We start from the raw sequence: 22,319 nt of genomic DNA on the forward strand, positions 1-22,319 counted from the left end.
GCACTATCCCAATGTATGAGATGAGCTTGCCAAGGCGCCTGGAAAGAAGAGCTACGGAAACAGAGAGAGACTTGCGAATCTCTTGAATCAACTCTACAATACTGTCCCTGCGTTCCTGAAACAGGAACACCTCATACTCCACCGAGTCAATGATGGTCCCCAAATGTTGGAGCCTGGTGGTGGGAACCAGGTGGCTTTTCTCGAGATTGATCGAGAACCCCAGGGACTGTAAGGTGGTGATAGTGAGACCCAGATCCCTCTCGGTCCGGTCAGCCGACGTGACTAGCACGAGGATGTCATCAAGGTAGCAATGTAACTGGACCGGATGGGCTTAAAGGTGAGCTGCTGCCACAGCCAGTACCTTGGTGAAGGTCCTGGGGGCAGAGGCCAACCTGAAGGGGAGGGCCCTGTATTGGTAATGGGTGCCCTCATATGAGAATCTAAGGAACCTCTGGTGCTCTGGGGCAATCATGATGTGTAGATAGGCTTCTGTGAGATCAATTGAGGCTAGGAAGTCCCCCTGCCTGATCCCTTCCAGCATAGACTTGAGGGAAGCCATCTTAAGGTTATGGTAGACAAGCCTGGAGTTTAGCAGCTTGAGATCCAAGATAGCCCTCCACCCCCCTGAGCTCTTGGGGACGACAAACAAGTTTGAATAGAATCCTGACCCCCTTCTCCCCCTCTGGAACCAGCTCCACTGCCTTGATGTCCAGTAGGTGCCGGATGGCCTTGCGCATGAGGAAGCGCTTGATCGGGTTCTTGGATGAGGGGAAGATCTGGAATCTATTTGGGGGATGGGAGCGGAGCTCCAGCCACAATCTGGATCTAACAGTTTGGAGTACCCATGCATCCGTGGTGATGCGATCCCAGCGATCCGCAAACAAGGAGGGGCGGCCACCAATCAGGTGATCCAAGCTCAAATCACTTCTGCCTGCGGAAGGGGAGGCCGCCCCCTCCTCGAAAGGGATGTTTGCTGGACTGTTGGAATCTGAATCTATCCCTGGAGAATTGTCTATCCCCCTGCCTGGGGAATCTGGGGGCAGAATACCTCAGCTGCTGGAATTCTTGCTCAGGGTTACAATAGGAGGACCTCCTGGAATAGGGTGCTGAGCGGTGGTCTAAACGCTTGGACGTAGAAGGGAAGACCTTGAACTTGTTCCTGTCCTCAATGAGTATGGGGTCCAGGGAAGGGCCATATAATTTGTTGCCCATGTACTCCACCCCTGCCAAATGCCATTTCGCCCGGGACTCAGCCTGCCAGTTGCACAGCCACAGCAAGCGTCTGGAGGCCACCGAGGAGGACAGCGCTCTGGAGGAATACTTAACTGCAACAATCTTGGCATCCGCCGAAAACTGGGTAGCTGCCATCAACTTCGTAATGTCCTGCAGCAGTCGCATGTCCGACGCTGGCATCCTGTCCCGGAGTTGTTCCAGCCATAGCAGGGTGGACCTGTTGAAGAAGGAAGCTGCAGCTGCCGCCCTGATCGCCCACGTCACGGCCTGGAAGGTCTTGAGCATGACCAGCTCCACTCTCTTATCCTCCGACTTCAGACAGTTGGAGATGTCCCCCATCACCACAGCAGAGGAAGAGGCCAGGCGTGCCACTGGAGCATCAATGGAAGGAATCTGTAGGGCTTGGGCGAAGGTAGTGTTAAGGTTGTAAAACCTGCTATCATTGCTCCCTGGGGTGGGGAAGGTACCAGGCTTAGCCCACTGAGACTTTAGCACTTCCAGGAAGAGATCTGGGGTAGAAATCTCCTTTTCCACATGAGGCCTGTGAAAAGGCCCCTTCTCACCACTGGTGCTATGAGTGGCAGCTGCCTGGTTGGAGTCTGGGGAGTCCAGATCAGCCGTGGCTTTGGCCTTGCGTAGCGAAGAGCTGAATAAGACGGGGGGGGGGGGAAGCCCGGTTATAGTGGGTACCTCAGGGACCTGAGGGTCCTCGTCTTCAGAGAATCCAGTATCCTTCTGCTGCTCCTCCTCCAAGCTGGACCCTTCGCTAGCCGTGGAGGGGGAGGCTGATCTGCGGTCTTTGGAAGTCACAGAACCGAGTTGGTCTGGATGACCTCATGGAGCCCCATGAGAGGATTTTCATCTAGACCCCTGAAATTGGTGCTGCATACCCGTGGCAATCCCCTGGGCCATGGCTCGGGCAATAACATCCTGCAAACTATCAGGGAGCTCTGGAAAGGCCGAGGTGAGGCTGGGAGGCTCGGAACCAGCCCCAGGAGCTGCTGACTGAGGAGCTAAGCGTTGCCTGGAGGAGCTGGCTGCCCTACGGCCAAAACGATTCCCCCGGGCTCCCGAAGAATGAGCAGGCAATGGGGGGGGGAGATAAAGAACTATCCCCCCTTCTGGAACTATGGGGGGACCTGGGGAACCAGGAGGGTCTCGCTCAGAGGAGGGGTCCTGCGGGGAGAGCATGACCTGGATGGAGAAAGGCTGATGCTGCCCTGGTGATGCGAGCCTCCTTGCTAGGGAAGTTCTTTGCTGATTTGGAGGTACTCTTCTTATAGGTGGACCTCCCCCTGGTTACTGGGTTTAACCTTGGGAGGTCCCCTTGCTTGGATCAGATACCCCTGGTGATTTGGGGGCCGCCATTCCCCTGCTCCTTGTGGCTTCTGCCATTGCGCCTATTCAAGGTTTGTTGCCTCACCACCTCATCTCTCGCTTTCCACCAGCCTAAAGGCTGCTGCTAGAACCGGAGCTCCTTCGGTTCCACGCGCTCCGCAGCCATGCCACCGATCTGCGGCACAAAGGGCTGGCCCACCACCGAACAGCTGGGGCCCTCCCCGGATCTCTGGCGGGGTATAGGCCCAAGTAAGCCCTCCTGGGCACTGGTGATGGTACTGTGCGCCTGCGGCCTCTGAAACTAGAGCACCGATACCTGCACTCCGCCACGTGCGCCTCTCAACAAAGGCCGCCATCCATGATGGTGACTGCCGATCACGCAGTCCGATCACCTGATCCGGCTCCGACTGAGCTGCTCTCTTCAAATCTGTCCCAGCGATCTCCTCCGCTGAAAAGGAATGCGCGGTGCAGTGCCCTGCGGCGCGCGGCCTGGGGCTCCCCCCCATCTGTCCAGTGGCTTGGAAGCTCCCCACTAGCGCAGCAAGACCAGCTTGTGCAATAAAGGCAATTCACAGAGGCTCAGATGAGCGAGGTGGAAGGAATCAAGAATTAGGAAGGAACAAATTAGGAAAGGTGATTGTCTCGAACCAAATGGAGAGCCAACAAAAAGTACTCCTTCTGGGCTGAAGACTGAGGTTAATCTGGAGAGTCAAGAGGAGGAGTAGAGGGAGTGGCCTCAAATTCTACCTCAGTCTCTGAGCAAATGGCTGTATTAATACCCATTGGTGTCTCGTCCCACGCCCCACTTCAGAGACAAATAATTTTTTTAAACTGCCATAGTTAGCTTTCTCCAAATTCTTTTTAGTGGAAAAGAAGGGAACTTCTTTTCTAAGATGATGATAGCAGTACAATTTTTTTTAATCTCTTTATTTATGCCTCGTATCTCAAGCTGTAAAATGGGCGTTTTAAGCACTTACTAAAACATTGAAGAAAGGTAGAATTTTAATAAAATTAATGACCTAAAAACTGTTTAGCAAGGACAATATCAGGACATAAAGCTTTAATTGATTACTTGATTTAGCTTGAATACTTTCCATGTGTGTTTGTTTCGTCTTCTGTTACTTCCAGCCAGTGTAATTGTTATTTATGCTTATTGGAAATTATAGATGCTACACATCACTGCACATCTGGGGAACCCTAAATTTCATATTGAAGGCTTACATTTCAATCACAATCTAGCATGAGTCATGGGGGCGCAGTGGTGAGAGTACTGCAGGCTACTTCTGCTGACTGCCTGCAGTTTGGCAGTTTGGCTAAAGATTGACTCAGACTTCCAACCTTCCTTCCAAGGTTGATAAAATGAGGACCCAGATCGATGGAGGCAATATGCTGACTCTGCAGACAGCTTAAGAGACGGCTGTGGAGCAGTATATAAGTCTAAGTGCTATTTCTATTTCCAGCATGGTTGGTTTGTAAAATATGCCTTCAACTTGTCTTGGACCCTGTGAGAATCCACAGTGATTTCATAGTTTACTAAAGATGTCTGATAATTCTCTTTATTTCATTAGGTGGGAGAAATAATTAAAATCATGAAGGCCTACATCAACATGATTGTGAAGAAATGCTGTAGCATCAGATCGGCCACCAGCTTGGACAGCCATGGGAGCATCTGGATGAGGTGATTGGATTTGCAGTGTGAATTATGCTGCTGAGAAGGATCTGTGGTGTGACTCAGCCAAATTTGTAGCAGATTCGTTTTTGTAAGAAACCATTACTCCAGAATTCTCCTTCCAGCATCTGCCTGACAGACAAATGAAGGGTCAGGGTTGAACATCCAGACCTTTCATAATTAAAATCAGAACATCACAGGCTAGATCCTGAGACAGTTTTATGTGGGTTTTTCCTGAGCCCACTCTCGTGGGTCAGATCTTACTGCAAGGACAACACAAGAGCCATTTTTTGCTTGAAAGATCATCATGTGAAAACCTTTTCTGCAATAAAAGCAGCAGGAGAGTTGCTAAGTTAATATCAGCAAGAATTCCACATGTGAAAGAGATTTTGTTAGCTCTTCTCCTTGGGTGGAGCATGTGTGATTTCTCAGGAATGAGCTGCTACATCTCAACAGACTTCATCTTCCCAAGACTGTTACTATCTCCAGTGGCTTCAAGCAATGACTTCAACTTCCAAATCAGTTTTCAGTACTACGTCTGTAGGCTTGGGACTCCTGCTACATGGGAGATCAGCTTGTCACAAGACTGCATAATTGTAAAGACGTGGCATTGTTCCTTCTGGAAGTCCTTCGTAATTTTTCATGCTGCATGTTTGGGGAAGTGCCACTTAGTAGAAAAATATTTATCTGATTCATTCAGAGGATAAAGTCAAATTTTATATTCATCTGTATGCTGTGAATTCTCTTTTCTTCCTTGGCAAGGAGTTTGGACTTTGCAGTATTTTTTTAATGTTCTTTTTTCTGCACTGCCATCATATCTAAGCAATGGGAAGAATTGGTGGCAGAAATAGCCTGAGTGCATTCTCCTCTGGTCTGATGCCTCCTAGATATGTTGATGAAATTGTAACTGAATATAACTAAAGGGTGCCAGGCTGGAGACAGATACTCTGAGCCTAAGGTTAAATGTGATTTGTGTAGAAAATAACACATTGGCTCACTTGCACTGAAAATATTTTTGAAAACCCTTACACATAATACTGTGATAAGATGCTCTGAATTCCTTGCTAAGAGAATAGAGGCTCTGAGCCCTCAATATTGTTTCTCCAAAATAAACAGGTTTATCTTCAGATCTAATTTACCTGGGTTTGATAGCAACAAGAAATAAAAGAAATTAGGGACATGATGAAGCCCCTGTCTCAAAATATTAATATCTGCCGCTCTCTTGGTGCTGTCCAGAGGCTTTGGATTAAAACTCTCCCAGCCCCTTTCTTGTGTCTATGGCAGCTGAGATTAAAAAGAATCAAAATATCAGAGCACAATGTTATCTAGCCTCTGTCCCAATGTAAGTATTATTTCAGAGTTTATAATTGAGACATCCAGGCTCTTGAATTGTGTGCCCAATCCTGAATTTATATTACTTTCAGTCATAGTAAGAATGTTTGCCACTCCTAATACAGCTAAGCAACATTTCCCAGACTGGGCTTTCTCCTGATGCATGAACTTCAGCTCTTGGATGTCCCAAAGGGACTTTTTTTTTTCTCCAAGAGACAACTGGACTGGTGATTTTTCTTTGAAGACATTTCGTTTCTTATCCAAGAAGCTTCTTCAGCTCCATAGACATTCAGCTCTTGGAGTTCTCCAGGCTGAGGAATGCTGAACTAGAGACTCCATTTACTACCTTCTGGGAATTTTTAATGCTGCATATTTGGGGAAGTGCCACTTGACAGAAAAACATTTATCCGTGGTTCATCCAGAGGATAAGATTACATTTTATGTGTGCTGCAGAATGTCCAGCCCTCCCAGAACCCATAGAAAATAGACCTCTGCTAAGGATTTTCCAAGCAACGACCTTCCATTCCCTGTCTCTGGGATTGCAAATGAGGAACATGGCCAGATGAACAGAATTTCAGAAGACCACAATTGCCATCTTTTCATTCTCTGCCACAATGAAGGAATAATTAAGAGACTCCCCCAAATATTTGGTGCATGAATTGTGATTTATATCTGTCAGGCTGGGATCTAAACTTCACAACTCATCTACAGGTGAAACTCGAAAAATTAGAATATCGTGCAAAAGTTCATTTATTTCAGTAATGCAACTTAAAAGGTGAAACTAATATATGAGATAGACTCATTACATCAAAAGCAAGATAGTTAAAGCCGTGATTTGTCAAAATTGGGATGATTATGGTTTACAGCTCATGAAAACCCCAAATCCACAATCTCAGAAAATTAAGACTTGTGAAAAGGTGCAATATTCTAGGCTCAAAAGTGTCCCACTCTAATCAGCTAATTAAGCCATAACACTTACAAAGGCTTCATGAGCCTTTAAATGGTCTCTCAGTCTGGTTCAGTAGGAATCACAATCATGGGAAAGACTGCTGACCTGACAGTTGTGCAGAAAACCATCATTGACACCCTCCATAAGGAGGGAAAGCCTCAAAAGGTAATTGTAAAAGAAGTTGGATGTTCCCAAAGTGCTGTATCAAAGCACATTAATAGAAAGTTATGTGGAAGGAAAAGTATGGAAGAAAAAGGTGCACAAGCAGCAGGGATAACCGCAGCCTGGAGAGGATTGTCAGGAGAAGGCCATTCAAAAGTATTGGGGACTTTCACAAGGAGTGGACTGAGGCTGGAGTCAGTGCATCAAGAGCCACCACACACAGATGGATCTTGAACATGGGCTTCAAATGTCGTATTCCTCTTGTCAAGCCGTTCTTGAATAACAAACGTCAGAAGCATCTTACCTGAGCTAAAGAAAAACAGACCTGGTCCAAAGTCCTCTTTTCTGATGAGAGCAACTTTTGCATCTCATTTGGAAACCAAGGACCCAGAGTATGAAGAATGGAGAGGCACACACTGCAAGATGCTTGAAGTCCAGTGTGAAGTTTCTGCAGTCTGTGTTGATTTGGGGAGCCATGTCATCTGCTGGTGTTGGTCCACTGTGCTTCATTAAGTCCAGGGTCAACGCAGCCGTCTACCAGGAGATTTTGGAGCACTTCATGCTTCCTTCCGTAGACGAGCTTTATGGGGGATGCTGATTTCATTTTCCAGCAGGACCTGGCACCTGTCCGCACTGCCAAAAGCACCAAAACCTGGTTTAATGACCATGGGATTACTGTGCTTGATTGGCCAGCAAACTCGCCTGACCTGAACCCCATAGAGAATCTATGGGGCATTGCCAAGATGAGAGACATGAGACCGAACAATGCAGAAGAGCTGAAGGCCGCTATTGAAGCATCCTGGTCTTCCATAACACCTCAGCAGTGCCACAGGCTGATAGCTTTCATGCCACGTCGCATTGCTGCAAAAGGGGCCCAAACCAAGTACTGAGTACATATGCATGCTTATACTTTTCAGAGGTCCGATATTGTTCTATGTACAATCCTTGTTTTATTGATTGCATGTAATAATCTAATTTTCTGAGATGGTGGATTTGGGGTTTTCATGAGCTGTAAGCCATAATCATCCCAATTATGACAAATCACGGCTTCAACTATCTTGCTTTGCATGTAATGAGTCTTATCTCATAGTTTCACCTTTTAAGTTGCATTCCTGAAATAAATGAACTTTTGCACAATATTCTAATTTTTCAAGTTTCACCTGTATAGACATTGCCTTAATATGCCAGGCTGAGTCCTATTCAGTTGCCCTTTCTTGCATCTTTTCCGTTTATGAACATGGAACCGGGGAGACTGGTGGAAGAGACATGTGACCCTATTTTTTTGGTTCAGTACGTTGACAAAGACAGGCTTCCTCTCAACCGAGGGCCCTCATGGAGCAAGAATTTCCAGTCACTGCAGCTGGCATGTTGTATATTGGAGTGTGCCAATTAGGTTTTCACACATGGAGGAGGGCACCACTTGCAGGAAGCCCGGACTTCAGTCTCCATGATATAGTCCTCTGCTCCCTTGAAGCTGCAATACTACTGTACTGCTATATCCTGGCTCACGGGTTGCTGCAGGCAGCTGAAACCCAATTGGGAATGTAACAGACTTTAATTGTATTGCAGATTTATTTCTGCACTTCTTTGTTTAATTTGTAACTGGCTTTACAAAATGGAGGTTTAATAAATTATTGATTGCATAATTATTTTCCTTTAGTGTTTTTTTAAGACTTGGTTTGAAGCAATGAAATACCTTGTTTCTTGAGATTCCACCCACTCTCATCATAATCAACATTGCTTTTTAGAAACTCCAAAACATTTATTACACCTATTTCTAATTTGGTAAGAAAAAAAAATGCTTTGTGATCAGGTTTTGACTGAGGATATTAAAGAAGCTCTCCCAGGGCTGTTTTTGCATTAAAAAAAATCACTTCCTGGGAAAAAGAATTTGCACATGCTTCCTTAAAATGTTATAATTTTGTTGATTTCCATAGACTTGCTTAACCCTATTTAAGTACTCTATTTCTAGCTCAACTTTTTTAAAATACCTTTTCATAAGTTCTTAGAACATTATGAACCCTCTTCTCAGTAGCAGCTCAAAAAGCAAAATAGATAAAACGGGCCCTAAGATGAGCAAAATTTCAAGCTAACATTTTTTGTTAAACTCTAAACTGTAATCTGTTAAATCACAGTAATGAATGACAGAAGACTCCAATAAAAATGAGGCTGGTGCACCTCATGGTGGACTTTCCCACTTTCTCTGCTCTAATTCTGATCTTGAAGACACGGGCCAGGCTAAACAAAGGGAACAAGTTGACAAGCCATGCAAGGCACAAGAAAACAGCCAGCTTTGCTGGGAGTTGAAGTCCACAAGTCTTAAAGTTGCCAAGGTTGGAGACCCCTGCTATAGATCTAAGCCCCCGTATTATACTCGTAATTTGGTCACCTCTCATTTTCCCTGAAGGACAGCTATCGATTCAGGGATATGCAGACAGAAAGACAGGACCGTGGAAGAGGAAGGTGCCTTCGCTAATGGCAACACTTATCAAGCAACAAAAATTAGGGAAAAGCTGTGCTGGGCTGTTAAAGCCACACTTTAAAGAAGCCACACAGATAGTATCTGAGAGGAAAATACTTTTTTTTATTTGAACTCTGTCACATGTTGCCTTCTTGTCAGCACAAAACACTTCAGCGCTGGGTTCTCATTTCCATCACTGGCCATCCATTTTGGGTGCTGAAGACGCACCGATAAATTTCACTGTCGTAGTCATCACCAGACAACTCTGGTCTAGAAGCACATTTTTATTCTATGAGAGCTCACAAAAGAAGGCACAGCAAATAGCAGCCAAGAACTAACATCTGGAGAGCAGCTCTAGCTATAAAAATGCACAGCTTTACCAACATTTGGGAAATACACAGGGAGACCAGCCGTATTTTCTTCCGAGGAGTCGTGGATTGGATCTACATTAGTTTATTTGACCTTGGGGGTGGGGAGGGGTTGTCCCTTGAAATAAAAACTAAATCATGAAATCCCCTGCAATTTAGTGAGAGAAATACACACAGACTAGATCTAATTCATGGACATTAAAAGAAGGTGAAGAACAATTTTAGCAGTAAAATTGGTGGACTGACAGCTACAGGACTATAGCTGAATCTGGAGAGGTTCACAGGCAACTTTGGCAATAGAAATTTTGAGGAGGCAGGATGGAAGGAAACATCCCTGTCCTGTCTCCAATAGGAAACAATTCTCAGTCTCCTCCACCACAGGAAAGAAAAAAAAGGAAATATTCTCCTGCTCTACATAGCTTCTTCATTTAGGTCCTTGTGCTTCCCAAAGGCAGCCCAAACTCAGCTAGAGTTCCCAATTATAGAAAGCTGCATTCAGCAGAGGTGTCCCTTTTTTCTTGTCTTATTAAGGAACAATTTTCCCTCTGTCTCCTGGCTGCAATCAATTGCCAAGACGCACACAGAGACACATGGATACAAACACACTAAGCAGGTCCTTGATCCTAGACCGGAAAGCTGCCAAGAAAATTTGGGAGAGGGGTCGAAATATGCCCCAGTCCCACTCTCAGCAGCAACAGCAAATGACTACTATTCTTCATTACTTGGGAATGGGGAATGGATAGGGAAGCCTAGTTCCTAGGTGGGGCCTTTGCTCTCAGCCACTATTCTGCACCATCATAAGCAAGACAGTCAATAGTGAGGCTCCAGTTTGTAGTGGTGAGGATTTTCTTGTCCAATCCAGCAAGGTAATCCCCATACAATTCCTCCAACAAGCAGCACACACAACACAAGCTGGGGAAACTCAGGTGCAGAGTTTTCCTTCTGGAGGGAGGCACTGACAACCACCACTCCACAGCCTAAGCTGAGGCTGGTTTCTGTAAAAAAAAGGGGGGGGGGGGAACAGCTCAGGACTGCATGCCCATCTCCCCCCTTCTTGCTCCACTCAAAAACAAAACTTCGAATGGGCACAAGGAGTGACTGCAGAACCTGAGTCCGGGGACTGCTTTGCCAGTAATTACTACTAATGGAGGAAAGTTGGCATTCAAGAAATGAGGATTTTATGGCAGACTTCTAAAGCAGCCGAAAGCTATTGAGGGTGGAGTACAGCACACTACTCCAATACGTAGATGAGATAGGCCAGCTAGCATCACCTTTACTCCTATAGCTTCTACAAGAGAGAAGGAAATATTTCATCTTATTTTAATTAGGAAGCCACACCCACCAGGTCTCTCTTTCTCTGTCTTTCTCTCTCTCTGTCTCTGATATATCAAATCTAAATAGAGTTGGGTGGGAATTCAAAAGTCTCTTGGCAGGAAAATTACAGCAGCTCCACCAATCCAAGGCTGGGAAACGACAATACACATCTCTTCAACTTGGATTCCACCAGCATGAGATTCCTTCCCCAAGGCTGGACTGAGGAGTTTGCCAGCACAGCCACCTCACTACAGCAGACATGAGCTCCTGCCTTTCAAAATATGCTTTGCTTTTCCCTTCTTAACTTGCTATGCTTCTTTTAGACAGGAAAGTTGTGGCTGGGGGATTACGGGGTATAATCCTATATATGCAAGTAGCAGCAAAGATTGGCACCTAACTGAGATTGTGTACGAGCTTTGCGTGACTCTCAAGAGAGGGAGCAGGGATGATATTCAAGAGCCCATCACCTCTCAGACCTTGTCGTTCTTGGCATCCCCTTTTCTCTTGCCCACATCCACAGACATGGAAGCCATTGCTGTTTCTAGAGATCGGATGCTCCTATGCCCGGCCTTTTCTCTAGCAGCTGAAAGAAGATTTGGAGATGGAAAAGAAGCCTCGATTCAAAGCAAACCCTTCAGCCAGAGCTTCTGCCAGCCCTTTCTTAAGACACCAGCCCAAGAAAGTAACTTTCCTTCCTTCTGCTCAGATGACCAAAAGGCACCATGTGTGGCGAGACAGGAGAATAAAATCAATTACAGGAGAACGACAGGCTCCCACCTAAGTGACAGATGCATTTCTGGGCATGCTTTCCACCCTGCTTTGGCTTTGAGAATCTGAAATGCCTTTCTTGCCATACCTAACCCTGGCAGTAGCAAATAGTGCTATTGGCATGAGAGTACAAACTCTGTTGGCAAGAAAAGCTGGCTCCCTCCAAGGTTAGTGTGGAGGGTGGGGATAAGCCTGACAAGGAGCCACACACCACATTTATACAACTTCTCCCCAGACAGGCTCAGATATAAAGCCAGAGCTGTCCTGAGCAAGAGCATCAGCAGCCGGTCCAAGGACTACTGGGAGAAGATGCCTTTGAAACGGATCTTATCCTCGTCCTCTTTCGCACGCAGGCGGGTCTCCAAGTTGCGAAGTTCCCGGGTTACCACTGGGGTCAGCGATGGATCCAGCTGCAAAACCTTGGCAAAATCGGCCTGAGCCTCAGTTGCATTCCAGACGGCTGCATGAGCCTTGGCTCTCTTGAAGTAGGCTTTGACGTTATCTGTGGGGGAAGTGGCCATTTCAGTAAGCTAGGATGGATCCATGGCCTCTGACGACCTCTGAAGGCCTGCTCTAGTTTCAGCCTTGACGTTTCCCCTCCCCATTAAGACAGCCACCCTTTAGACTCCTCTACCTTTCAAACCCACCGTGGCTCTTTGGTAGCTCACAAGCCTCCTTACCTTCATACTTGTTGAGAATGGAGGAGCAGTGATCCAGCACCTCATAGTACTCCTCAGTCAGCAGTTTACACTGGCAGTAATTCAACAATAAAGGAGTAATCTGTTGGTCCAGCTGGATCCAGTCAGGAGATCCTGGCTGCTCCTATGGCAGGGAACGAGAGAAAGGGGACGAAGCATGGGTCAGTTGTAGCAACATCTGCCCACAGGCCAGAACCCTTGTGAGTTGGCCTGGGACAGAATCTCTTGGGGTGGCAGCAAGGTCAAATCCACATGCAGCCAGCAGAAGGGACAACTTGCGGCAGCCAACAAGCCGTAGCCAACTTGCCATGTCCAATTCACCATGGCCAACTCCCCATGGGCCAACTCAACGCAGGAGAATTCAGCAATTCAATTTAATTATATTTACAATAATTTTTAAAATATTTTATTTATTTATTTTCATTCGCAGACCATTTTGCCCTTCCTTCGGCATCAGGAGTCTATTCTGCTATTCCTTCAATATTAGTGTAAATCTTGTCGTATGGTGAGTTGTCCTGGAGAGAGTTGGCCATGACGAGTTGTCCTAGACCCTGTAGCCAAGCCCTTAGGAAAGTGTGAAAGATGGGAAAGAACTTGAACCTTTCCCACACAAAACAGCCTGTCTTTTTTTTTTTTAACAAGGACCCCATCACATCCTGTGATTGAATGATGGAAGAAAATTTCAAATGCCAATTTCTACCTGGAAAATGTAGGCCAGGGAGGTGGAAAAAAGACACTGCAGATTTCATGTTGCACACCCGTCTGCTAGCATCATGTTAAGGCTGACTCAGGAGCCTTTTCATGCATGTGTTCTGATGAAGAGAGAAATTGTGCCTTCTTGACAAATTATGTTATAGAAGGCATTCTGGCTGCTTGTCAGACCCTGTCCTGGTGCTGCATGAGTGAGAAAGAACGCTATTGCTTTGATAGGATTACTTGGAGGATACAATCCTTCTCTCCAATTGGAACTGGGCCAGGAGTGCCCCAGAGTAGCTGAGCAAAAATGGTTCCAATGGTTTAGTAGGGATCTTCCTTACTGGGTGAGCATGTGCAAAGTGGGATAGCATGTAGGGACATTTTTTTCAGATGAGGGCACACCTGGAATTTGGAGAATACTGTAGGTGGTAAGTACATGGATTCACAAGGCAGCCAGGAGAAAATTTCCTGGCAGCAAATCTATTTAGGTATCCAGGAATTAACAAATGAGCTACAACCCCGAGAAGCCTTTGCGTGGATCCAAAGGTCTTGTTGCCTGACAACAATATGAAATTTAACTTTGCAGAATACCGGTTTCTTTTGCGTATTTTAAAAACTGACTAATCTTTATAAACCTAGGTAAGAAAGAGAACTTGGTGAAACCCAAATGATACACCTGAAGGCATAGCACTACTCCTACCCCTGTTTTAGGCACAGTAAAACCAATGTTGAATAACTAGGAACCCATAGACCAAACAGAAGAAATCTCATTCACAGACTGTTCAATCAAGGGCAAAGATTGTTCTGACCAGGCCAGGCTTTATGAAAATGAACTGATGACATTTGTACCTGGGCAATGAAATGAGTTAGGGTGGAAACCCTTCCCTGATTGGGCATTTGCTGCCCTGAATGTTATGCAAGTGAAACCCCTAACTGGACCTCCAACCCCCAGGGAGCCACACCATCAGTCACCTTCATTTGCAGGTTCTTCAGGCAAGCGATTGCATCGTAGTACTTGGCAGCCGCTTCTTGCACTTTGCCTTCCTTGTAGAGCTCATTGCCCTCCTGGTGGATCAGGGGCACAGCCTTCAACTTCTCCTCATCTGACATAGCCCATGGATCCTGCCGGTACATGCCAGGCCTTTCCACCTGGTGTGGCACAAGGCAACAAGCATGGTTACATCACAGTGCTAGAGAAAGCAGGGCCCTTAAGAACCAGCCTGCTTTGGTCAACCCAGGCTTTAAGGTAGTGATGGCAAACCTTTTTCGGAGCAGGTGCCCAAAGCACATAAGCACACACACACCCTGAAGGCATGTGCGCCTCCCGAAACGCAATGCGTATGCATCCCCTTCCCATGCGCCCTGCCCATGCATGCATACGCATCTCCTGCACACCTCCAAGCCCTCCGACACATGTGCATGCGCCCCCTGCACATGCACCCCACCCCCAGCAGATGCGCGGCAGAGACCCGAAGACCATCTGGGTGGTGGGAGGCGTGACAGAGCTGAACTGGGGTGATGGCTCGTGTGCCATCCGAGAGGGTGCTGCGTGCCAACTCTTGCATGCGTGCCAGAGGTTCACCATCACGGCTCTAAGGTGTTGGAAGAGAACTAATGCAATGGATTGGGAAAGGCACCGGGGGAACCTCGATTTAAGGCTCGTTTCAGCCACAGAAGCTTCCTGGGTGACCTTTGACCTTCCCAATCTATCTCACAAGGAAACTTATTGGAAGGAAAAACGGGACGTGGCAGTGCTGTGCATGCTGCCTTGAGCTCAAGGCGAGATATATATGTATCTAACAAATGAATACAATAATTTAAAAGGTGTCTCAAAGCTGAAAAAGTGGAGGCAGGGTAAGAGGGAAAAGAAGGACTTGCATTACTTCAAACAGTTTCTCTCCCTCATTGGGATAGCAAAAAGCATGCTGCCTTTCCCCTGAAAATAAGACCCATTAAAACAATGGTGGGGTTATCTCAGGCATCTGTGCAGTGGGGGGGGGACCCATTCCCAACTTTTATCTGAAGGCATCTCTCTTCTCCTTGCTTTGGGGACCCATATACTCAAGTAAGTAAGAGACTCCAAACAGGTGAAGCCCAATTGCCCTTCTTGAGTCTGCCTAGCCCAGAGGACCTCACCTTTCCTTCCCCCTCACCTTGAGCACTTCAAAGGCAAAGATGAGGGGCTGTGGGTTCTGTTGGAGCTCATCAAGATCTGAATAACCCAGCGAATGATGTTCGTGCATCTGGGCAATGCCACAGCAATGTCGTTGTCCCTCCAGAGGATCTTTCCCAGCTGCAATGTTCCTCAGGCTCTTGGACACCATCGGATATAAGACCACATGCTGGAAAATCAAGAGAGGGGGAGAAAAATGGCACAGGCAAGAGGGAATAAATGCATTGGGCACAGTTATAAAAGAAGGAAACCAAGTATTCTTTTACTCATTCCAGAATCAATCAATACTAGATCAAGGTCTTTATATATGAGCCACATTAGAAGAATTTGGGTAGGGCCTTTTTCCTACTTCTCATGCTTACTAATGTTCCACACTGCAAAACTGTAATTCCACACACACCATTCAGGCTGAAGAACTTGTTGCTTTCTTTTGTACAAGTTTAATTGGTAAGTGGCAAAGTTGCATATATACACTTTACATCATTTTACTCTGAAGGGGACAAAGGCGTACACTCTAGGTATAACACAAAAGTCCTTGCTACTCTTAATTCTGTCTTAATCAGACCAAACCTAATATAGTGAATCAATTCTTGGGCAGTGGGTTTTAGAAAGGTCCCTGGCAAACAAGGGTATCCATAAGAAAGCAAGCCAAGATGAAAAATGGCCTACCAGAAGAAACTTATGAGGAACCGTTTGTGGTGATGGACATGTTTAGCTCAGAGGAAATAGTGGGGAAACCTGATATCTGTCTCCAAATGTCTAAAGGATCCTCCTGCAGAAAATAGGGCAAAATTGTTCCAGAATAAGAAAAGACTATATTTAAATTATAAGGAGGAAGATTTCAGTTGAGCATTAAGAAAATGTTTTTAACAGCACAGTTTAATAGTGGCAGAGATTGTCAGGGGCACAATAGAATTTCTTTCTCCGGAGTGTTGAGACGACCATTTGTCTGGGATGCTGAAGCATAGATTCTGGCAATAGGCAGGGGGTTAGGCTAAACGATCTCCAAGACTCTCTCAACCTCATATTGTAAGTATATTCTTTTAAATTAAAACTTAAACAGGAAGGTAAAAGCCAATGCAACCAAATGAAGAATAAGAAAAGACCAAGAAATAAGAAGGGGGGGAGCCAGAAAAGGGGTGGGGGAGGGGAAGATATAAAGGAATGGCTTTCCATATTCTTCCCAGCGGTTATAAGTACAAATATATTTTGACCTTTCTCTGAAGTTACATCATGTGACTTTTCTTTCTATAATCTACTCTTAATCATCATCATGTCGCAAGTCCATTTTTATGCAAAGTGCATAACAGGCTTTTCGTCAGTAATAAAAATAGATACGTCTTTTCTCTCATCAAAGCCAACTAACCAGTTCGGCAAAATCTGTTAACTTCACCAACCATTCCTTCCTATTAGGTAGTGTCAAATCCTTTTATCTCTGAATACAGTAATCTCACTGCTGTGATTTTATATTGAAAACAGTGGTGCGTTGTCAATTTTGTTATTACTGGTTTGGGCACGGTCCCATGCATGCGACACTTCTGCGCATGTGCAGAAGCGTCTGGGCAGGTGGGCAGAGCCTCCCGCTGCCGCTACTACCGGTTTGGCCGATCCAGACCGAACCAGCAGCAACCCACCTCTGATTGAAATGATCTTCCAGGGTTGTTGTTGTTTTTAACTCCAACCTAACATTGTAAGATTGTATGAATCCTCCCCTCAAACAGGCATGAGAAATACCTTTGTGTCACACAAGAATTCAGCCACCTCGCCCTCCTGCATGCTGTGCAAGATGGTTTCCCAGACAGGCAGCTTGAATTTCTTGCCGAAGATCAGCTCCATAGGCTTGTCCCGGGTACGACTGTCATCTAGTACTTTCTGATCTGAACTGCAAAGCATGGTGCGGTAGTGGAAGGTAACCTGAAGAGAACCAGAAGCAGAGCAAGTGAGTAGGTCACCTCACCAATCTACCAGAACAGACTGCAGGTAGTCCTTGACTTATGATCCTTTGCATAACAACCATTTGAAATTATGATGGACCTGCCTAGCTATTTACAAACCATTTTCTAAATTATGGTGGTCATGTGATCGCATTTTGGGTACTTGACATTTGGCTTTACCAACAGATTGCAACTTTTTTTCCTGGTTTCTGGCATTTATTTTTTGTTTTTAGCAAAAAATGCCCATTAGGGAAAATGGACCACAGTGCTTGCTTAATGACCCTGGCAGTCACTTAACAACTATCAAAAAAAAATAAAAATTCAAATCTAATCACATGCCTTGATTTACAACCATAATTCCAGGCTCAATAAGAGTCATTAAGTCAAGGACTACCAGCATGTCAGATATTTTAACTCATTTGCAGTACGATGTTCAATGATGTCGTCTCAATATAACATTGTCCACATCAGAAAGACACAGATCATTTAGTGAAAGTGGGATTGTGCAATGCTTTAGCTCCAAAGCTGAAAAAATATTTCAGAGCACGCATAATTTTGCAATATCTTTCAGCCAATACCTTTTTAAAGAATCTTTCATTTCTCCTGAATTCTCCTGATAGTCTTCAAGGATGGATATATATATATAGATATATATTTATTTATTTAAAGTCACAACCCCTGGTATGCCCAAATATGGGAGGAAGGTCACACTTCCATTCTCTGTCCTTCGGCTCGTCACAAGAGACCATCCAGACAGAAACCCAATATTTTTTACTGTTGCCTTTTTGTTACATTTGTTATGTTTGTGCTGATAAATAAATAAAGGGAGACTAGTATAGATCTATTTCAAGCTATTTAGCTCTCATCAGCTAGCCATACCCTTGCTGGGAATCGAACCTGGGCTATATTACATACTAGGCAAACATTTTAGCCATTAGGCCACAGGCTCTTATCCGTTATCTATCTATCTATCTATCTATCTATCTATCTATCTATCTATCTATCTATCTATCTATCTATCTATCTATCTATCTATCATCTATACACTGTATTTTTCGGAGTATAAGACACATCGGAGTATAAGACGCACCAAGGTTTTGAAGAGGCAAATTAAAAAAAAAAAGTTTTTGCATTCTGCAAGCCTCCCCAAAACGGCCTGTTTTTCGAGAAAACAGGCCTGTTTTTTTTTTTTAAGGGGCATGAATAGACCTTAGGAGGCTTGTAGAGTGCTACTGGGGGGGGGGCACCAAAAACGAGCAAAAAACGGCCTGTTTTTCATCAAAAAAAAGAGCATTAAGAAGCTGATAGAGTGCTCCTGGGGCCTGGGGGAGCAAAACTGAGAAAAGACAGCCCATTTCTGTCCTCCCCAGCCCCCAGGAACTCTCTGAAAGCCTCCTACAAGTATGCATGGCCATTTTTGTGAAGGGGGCAGGGTTTCAGTGTATAAGACACAGCCAGATTTTCAGCCTCCTTTTTTAGGGAAAAAGGTGCAGCTTATACTCCGAAAAATATGGTATATACACACTGGAAGGTTATTCCAGCATATCCATGCCCACTCTGAAGCACCGTTATAACCTGTTTAACTCAAATGTGCAGTTTTCTTTGATCACTTGGCTACTGTACTAACCTTGGAAAAGAGGTAGCTTCTTTAAGGAAGTGGCAACAAGCATGGCATGCATACCCACATCTGTTCCAACTTTGGAACCATAAGACAGCATTTCCTGAAAAGCAACTAACAGTGATTTTAAAAAGGACTGATGTAGCGCTATGAAGAACTGGATTGAAGTGGCTGAGCACAAGTGGCACACAAGCATATGTGTCAAATGGAAAGAAGCCCAGTTGGCTGACTGAGCTGCCTACTTGCACCTCTCCAGTTGAAAAACTCTTATCTTGAATGAAGTGGAAAAAAATTCAGTGGGAGTCACCATCCCAACAGCCAATGCCATTGATTCCTATCCTCTCAAAATCCCAACATTGGGGCAAATATCAAATCGGTATGTAAGAGGACAGCTCCACACACACTTTCCCCCAAACGGATTGTAATCTTTGGATTAGAGTTTGGAGACAGTCAGCCTGGATTTCAGTTATTTAGATGTGCATGCGAAGAAGAAACTAAATGGAAGCTAATGTGCATTTTGAAATTAACAACAACAAGACTCCCCCAAAGTAAAGGTGCCTTTGAACTGAGGCTCATCCTTGGTGGCTACATCTATCATTTTCTTGGCCCTGTGACAAAACTGGGTGGCTGTTAGTTTTTTTTTTCTTTTTACCAATTTGATCTAGGGGAATATTTTTCAACCCTGGCATCTTGAAGATGTGAACTTCAACTCCCAGAACTCCCCACCCAAGCAAAGGTGGCTGAAGAATTATGGGAGGTGAAGTCCACACATCTTCAAGCTACCAAAGTTGAGAACTAGTGGTCTAGAGCTCTGATCCTCTCTCTGGATCTTTTTTTTTATAACACTAACCAAGCTCAATGAAGCTTAGCAACCAAACCAGTCAAGATCCGCCAAATGTCATCTCCTGTGAAAATCTCTTCTAAAATCAGCAGTAGCAGCCTTCTAGTGCAGAGCCACCTGTGACCTTTCTAAATTTTCTAAAATTCGCCAGCTCCAGCCGGCAGGGCCCATTCGTCAGGGATGCTGGAATTGTCCAGCAATATCGAGGAGACTGCCGACTCTCCAATTCTAGCTGGAGTAGGTGAACTCCCCCTTGCTAAACCCAGATTTCCCCAAATGGGTATCCTCTCAATGGGGTGAATTACTATTCTTGCTAAGCACTAGCTATTCTCGCTTAATGACACTGATAGCTGATCAGATTTATCAGTGTACAAAGCGGGAACGAGAGCAACCTATTGACGGAGACATAAACTAGAGCAGGAGCAAAGGAATGAATGGAGACAAATGAGCGGCGTTCCATTTCGCTCACGCGACCTCCCGTCTCCACTCGCCCAGGTCTACAGCCCACCGCGCATGCGCACTTCAACACAAATGTTCCTTTCTGATAGCGCATGCGCGTTTTCGGTTCCGTTATCTCCCGAGATACTCGCTCACGATCTTTTTCACCTTGGTGCCGTCTTGGTAATCAGGCGTCGGTCCCCGGCCTTCCTGCACCAACCGCTTCTGGATCCCATCCGCCCGGAGCTGCGCAATCCTGTCCGCCATGATGGCTTCTCGACCGATTCGGCTTCGAAGTCTTCGTGGGATTGGGATGGCCGAACTTCTCTCGTCTTCTTCCGGATGCGCTCGTCTTTTTCCGTATCCGGTTCTCGGACACATCCGTTAGCTATCGGAAACTTTCGGAAAGACTCGGCCGGAGCGATTGATCGAACTAAAGTGGTAGTTTCCGAATGACGAGCGGACCTCCGGGAATCTCTAGTAAGCCGGAAGTTGGGATGTGTTAATATTATTCGATACTAAATAACATAGAATAGTGTTTCCACTTGGGACAACGTAGTGTTTTTACATGGTCACCACACTATTAAAAAAAAAGATGTGGAGACTCTTGTTTGTACAGGGAAAGTAACTTCACTCCCAATGTTTACACCAAAGATGAAACACCATATTTCATCAAATGATTTTCAAGACTTAACATGGGAAAAATCATGTTTCTGTATTTTTTTAATACATGAAGTCAATTAGTTCTTCAGCTTCTTCACTACCTATGAATATTGGATTGACACTAGCAGTTAATATGATTTTTTAATGCTTATGCATTAGTCCGTTTTACCTTCAACAAGACATTAAGCCTTCCTCACTTCCATCTATTCAATTGGTATCATAACAATCCATAAAGGGAGACATCAATAATAGCATATAACAATGATTAAATATTCTTTTTTGCTAGATTTGATTTGTAGGTCTCCTCCTCCTCCAAAAGTATTCTCGATGCAGAACTACCATTAAGCTGCAGTACTTGAAAGCAGAATAAAATGGCACCAGACTTCTGCTGATCTGAACATTACTCTTGATTCATTTTTAAATTAGCTTTTTAAATTATTGTAGCTACACTACATACATGGAATAGCATCTATTCAGAGGTCAGGATGGCCCCAACCTTTTCAGCCTTTCATAAGGCATTAATGTTCCCTCAGACACTTGAGTTTGGAAGCTGAATTAGCTTCTTTGGTGGATTAGTTTGGTGTTTTGTATAGATTGTATATGCAAAATTAAGACTAGGGTTATGCTACGTCAGGTATTATTACTAATTTAGAGGAGTAGTGTGCTTTGTTATTTTTAAACATCTGTGCATCAGACACTGTTGTGAGAAGGCAGCTGTATAATTGTTTACAAAAATATACCCCAAAATATTCATCTCAAACGTAGCTCACTGTATAGTAGTGGGTTTTTTTGAGGACATTTGACATACTAATGTGCAGCTGCTATAAAATAATGCTTAGCTGCTTCTAAGCAATTTTTTTTTGATTGCTCAAATCTCAATTATTTCATATTAAAACCTGCTATATGCAGGTAGATCAAATTCCAGGTCACGTTAAAACATAGGAGACACCTAGCAATAGATTAGAAACATAAAATACTGATTTTCATTGACTACAGTCCTGAATCAGGGCAACATATTCTAAGCAAGAGTTTTAGAATGGGTGTGTTATATTTTCAGAGCAGGCCAAGAGCCAAGTACTGCATGTTTTTTCTGCATATGTGTCAGCTGGAATTTGGACATCAGAAAAAGACTTGTAGCAATCCTCACAAGTCCAATAGCCCATTGGCATCTCATATTTTTCAGGTAAGAAATCCTTTTGAACAGGAGGGACCACTGTTCTATCTTTTCCATGTCTTGCACAATTAAGAAATGATTCTGTCCCATTCCCCCGCTCCCACATGCCCGAGGCCCTCTTCTATGTAAGATGAAGGTAACCACATAATGGCTAGCTCATGAGCCAAGCCGTATTCCCATCTTAATTATGGGCTTTATGAAAGACAGATATAGCTACATTTCACTAGCTAAACACTCAGCAAAATGAGGAATTGAGGGCCATTCATTTGCAAGAGAGCTGAATGCATATCTACCAAACAATACAATGGAAAAGGACATTGTACTTGGATCTAGAAAAACTCCAGAAAATTCTTACGTTTTTTGGTTCTTTTTAACTTTAAGTGGACATAAAATCATAATCTCATTACCAGATAGACTTGAAATTTAGAACCAAATGTTATATTCAGCAAGTTTTACGTGCCCATGCTGGTTCCCTATCAGTTTTCTTGTG

At 44.7% G+C, this 22,319-nt stretch overlaps 2 protein-coding genes across 4 annotated transcripts in view; one reads left to right on the forward strand and one right to left on the reverse strand.

The window, feature by feature from the left end:
* The window catches only part of LOC106541385 (unconventional myosin-X), a 71,763-nt gene extending 63,438 nt beyond the window's left edge, over positions 1 to 8,325 (forward strand). For all 3 annotated transcript variants that reach the window (XM_087713509.1, XM_087713514.1, XM_087713504.1), the window contains one exon: positions 4,140 to 8,325. In XM_087713509.1, the coding sequence (XP_087569635.1) occupies positions 4,140 to 4,253 (114 nt within the window). In that variant the 3' untranslated portion in view covers positions 4,254 to 8,325. The remainder of the gene's footprint in view (positions 1 to 4,139) is intronic.
* Positions 8,326 to 10,603: 2,278 nt separating this feature from the next.
* On the reverse strand, positions 10,604 to 20,432 carry AIP (AHR interacting HSP90 co-chaperone). Its single transcript, XM_087713519.1, has 6 exons — positions 20,161 to 20,432; positions 16,896 to 17,075; positions 15,142 to 15,330; positions 13,961 to 14,137; positions 12,275 to 12,416; positions 10,604 to 12,096 (listed from the first exon to the last, which is right to left on the reverse strand). Exons 1-6 carry the CDS (start codon positions 20,371 to 20,373, stop codon positions 11,891 to 11,893), a joined length of 1,107 nt encoding a protein of 368 aa, XP_087569645.1. The 5' UTR covers positions 20,374 to 20,432; the 3' UTR covers positions 10,604 to 11,890.
* Positions 20,433 to 22,319: the final 1,887 nt, after the last annotated feature.

The sequence above is a fragment of the Thamnophis sirtalis genome, unplaced genomic scaffold, assembly GCF_051295495.1.
Source record: "Thamnophis sirtalis isolate CommonGarterSnake01/CBP01778 unplaced genomic scaffold, rThaSir2_p1.2 scaffold_1, whole genome shotgun sequence".
NCBI classification, from domain to species: domain Eukaryota; kingdom Metazoa; phylum Chordata; class Lepidosauria; order Squamata; family Natricidae; genus Thamnophis; species Thamnophis sirtalis.

Coding starts and splice junctions, on each gene's coding strand:
- AIP (XM_087713519.1), bottom strand. CDS start 20,373: ATGTGTCCGAGAACCGGATACGGAAAAAGACGAGCGCATCCGGAAGAA. Junction 17,076..20,160: donor ATTACCAAGACGGCACCAAG/GTGAAAAAGATC, acceptor GGTTCTCTTCAG/GTTACCTTCCACTACCGCAC. Junction 12,097..12,274: donor CATTCTCAACAAGTATGAAG/GTAAGGAGGCTT, acceptor CTTCCCCCACAG/ATAACGTCAAAGCCTACTTC.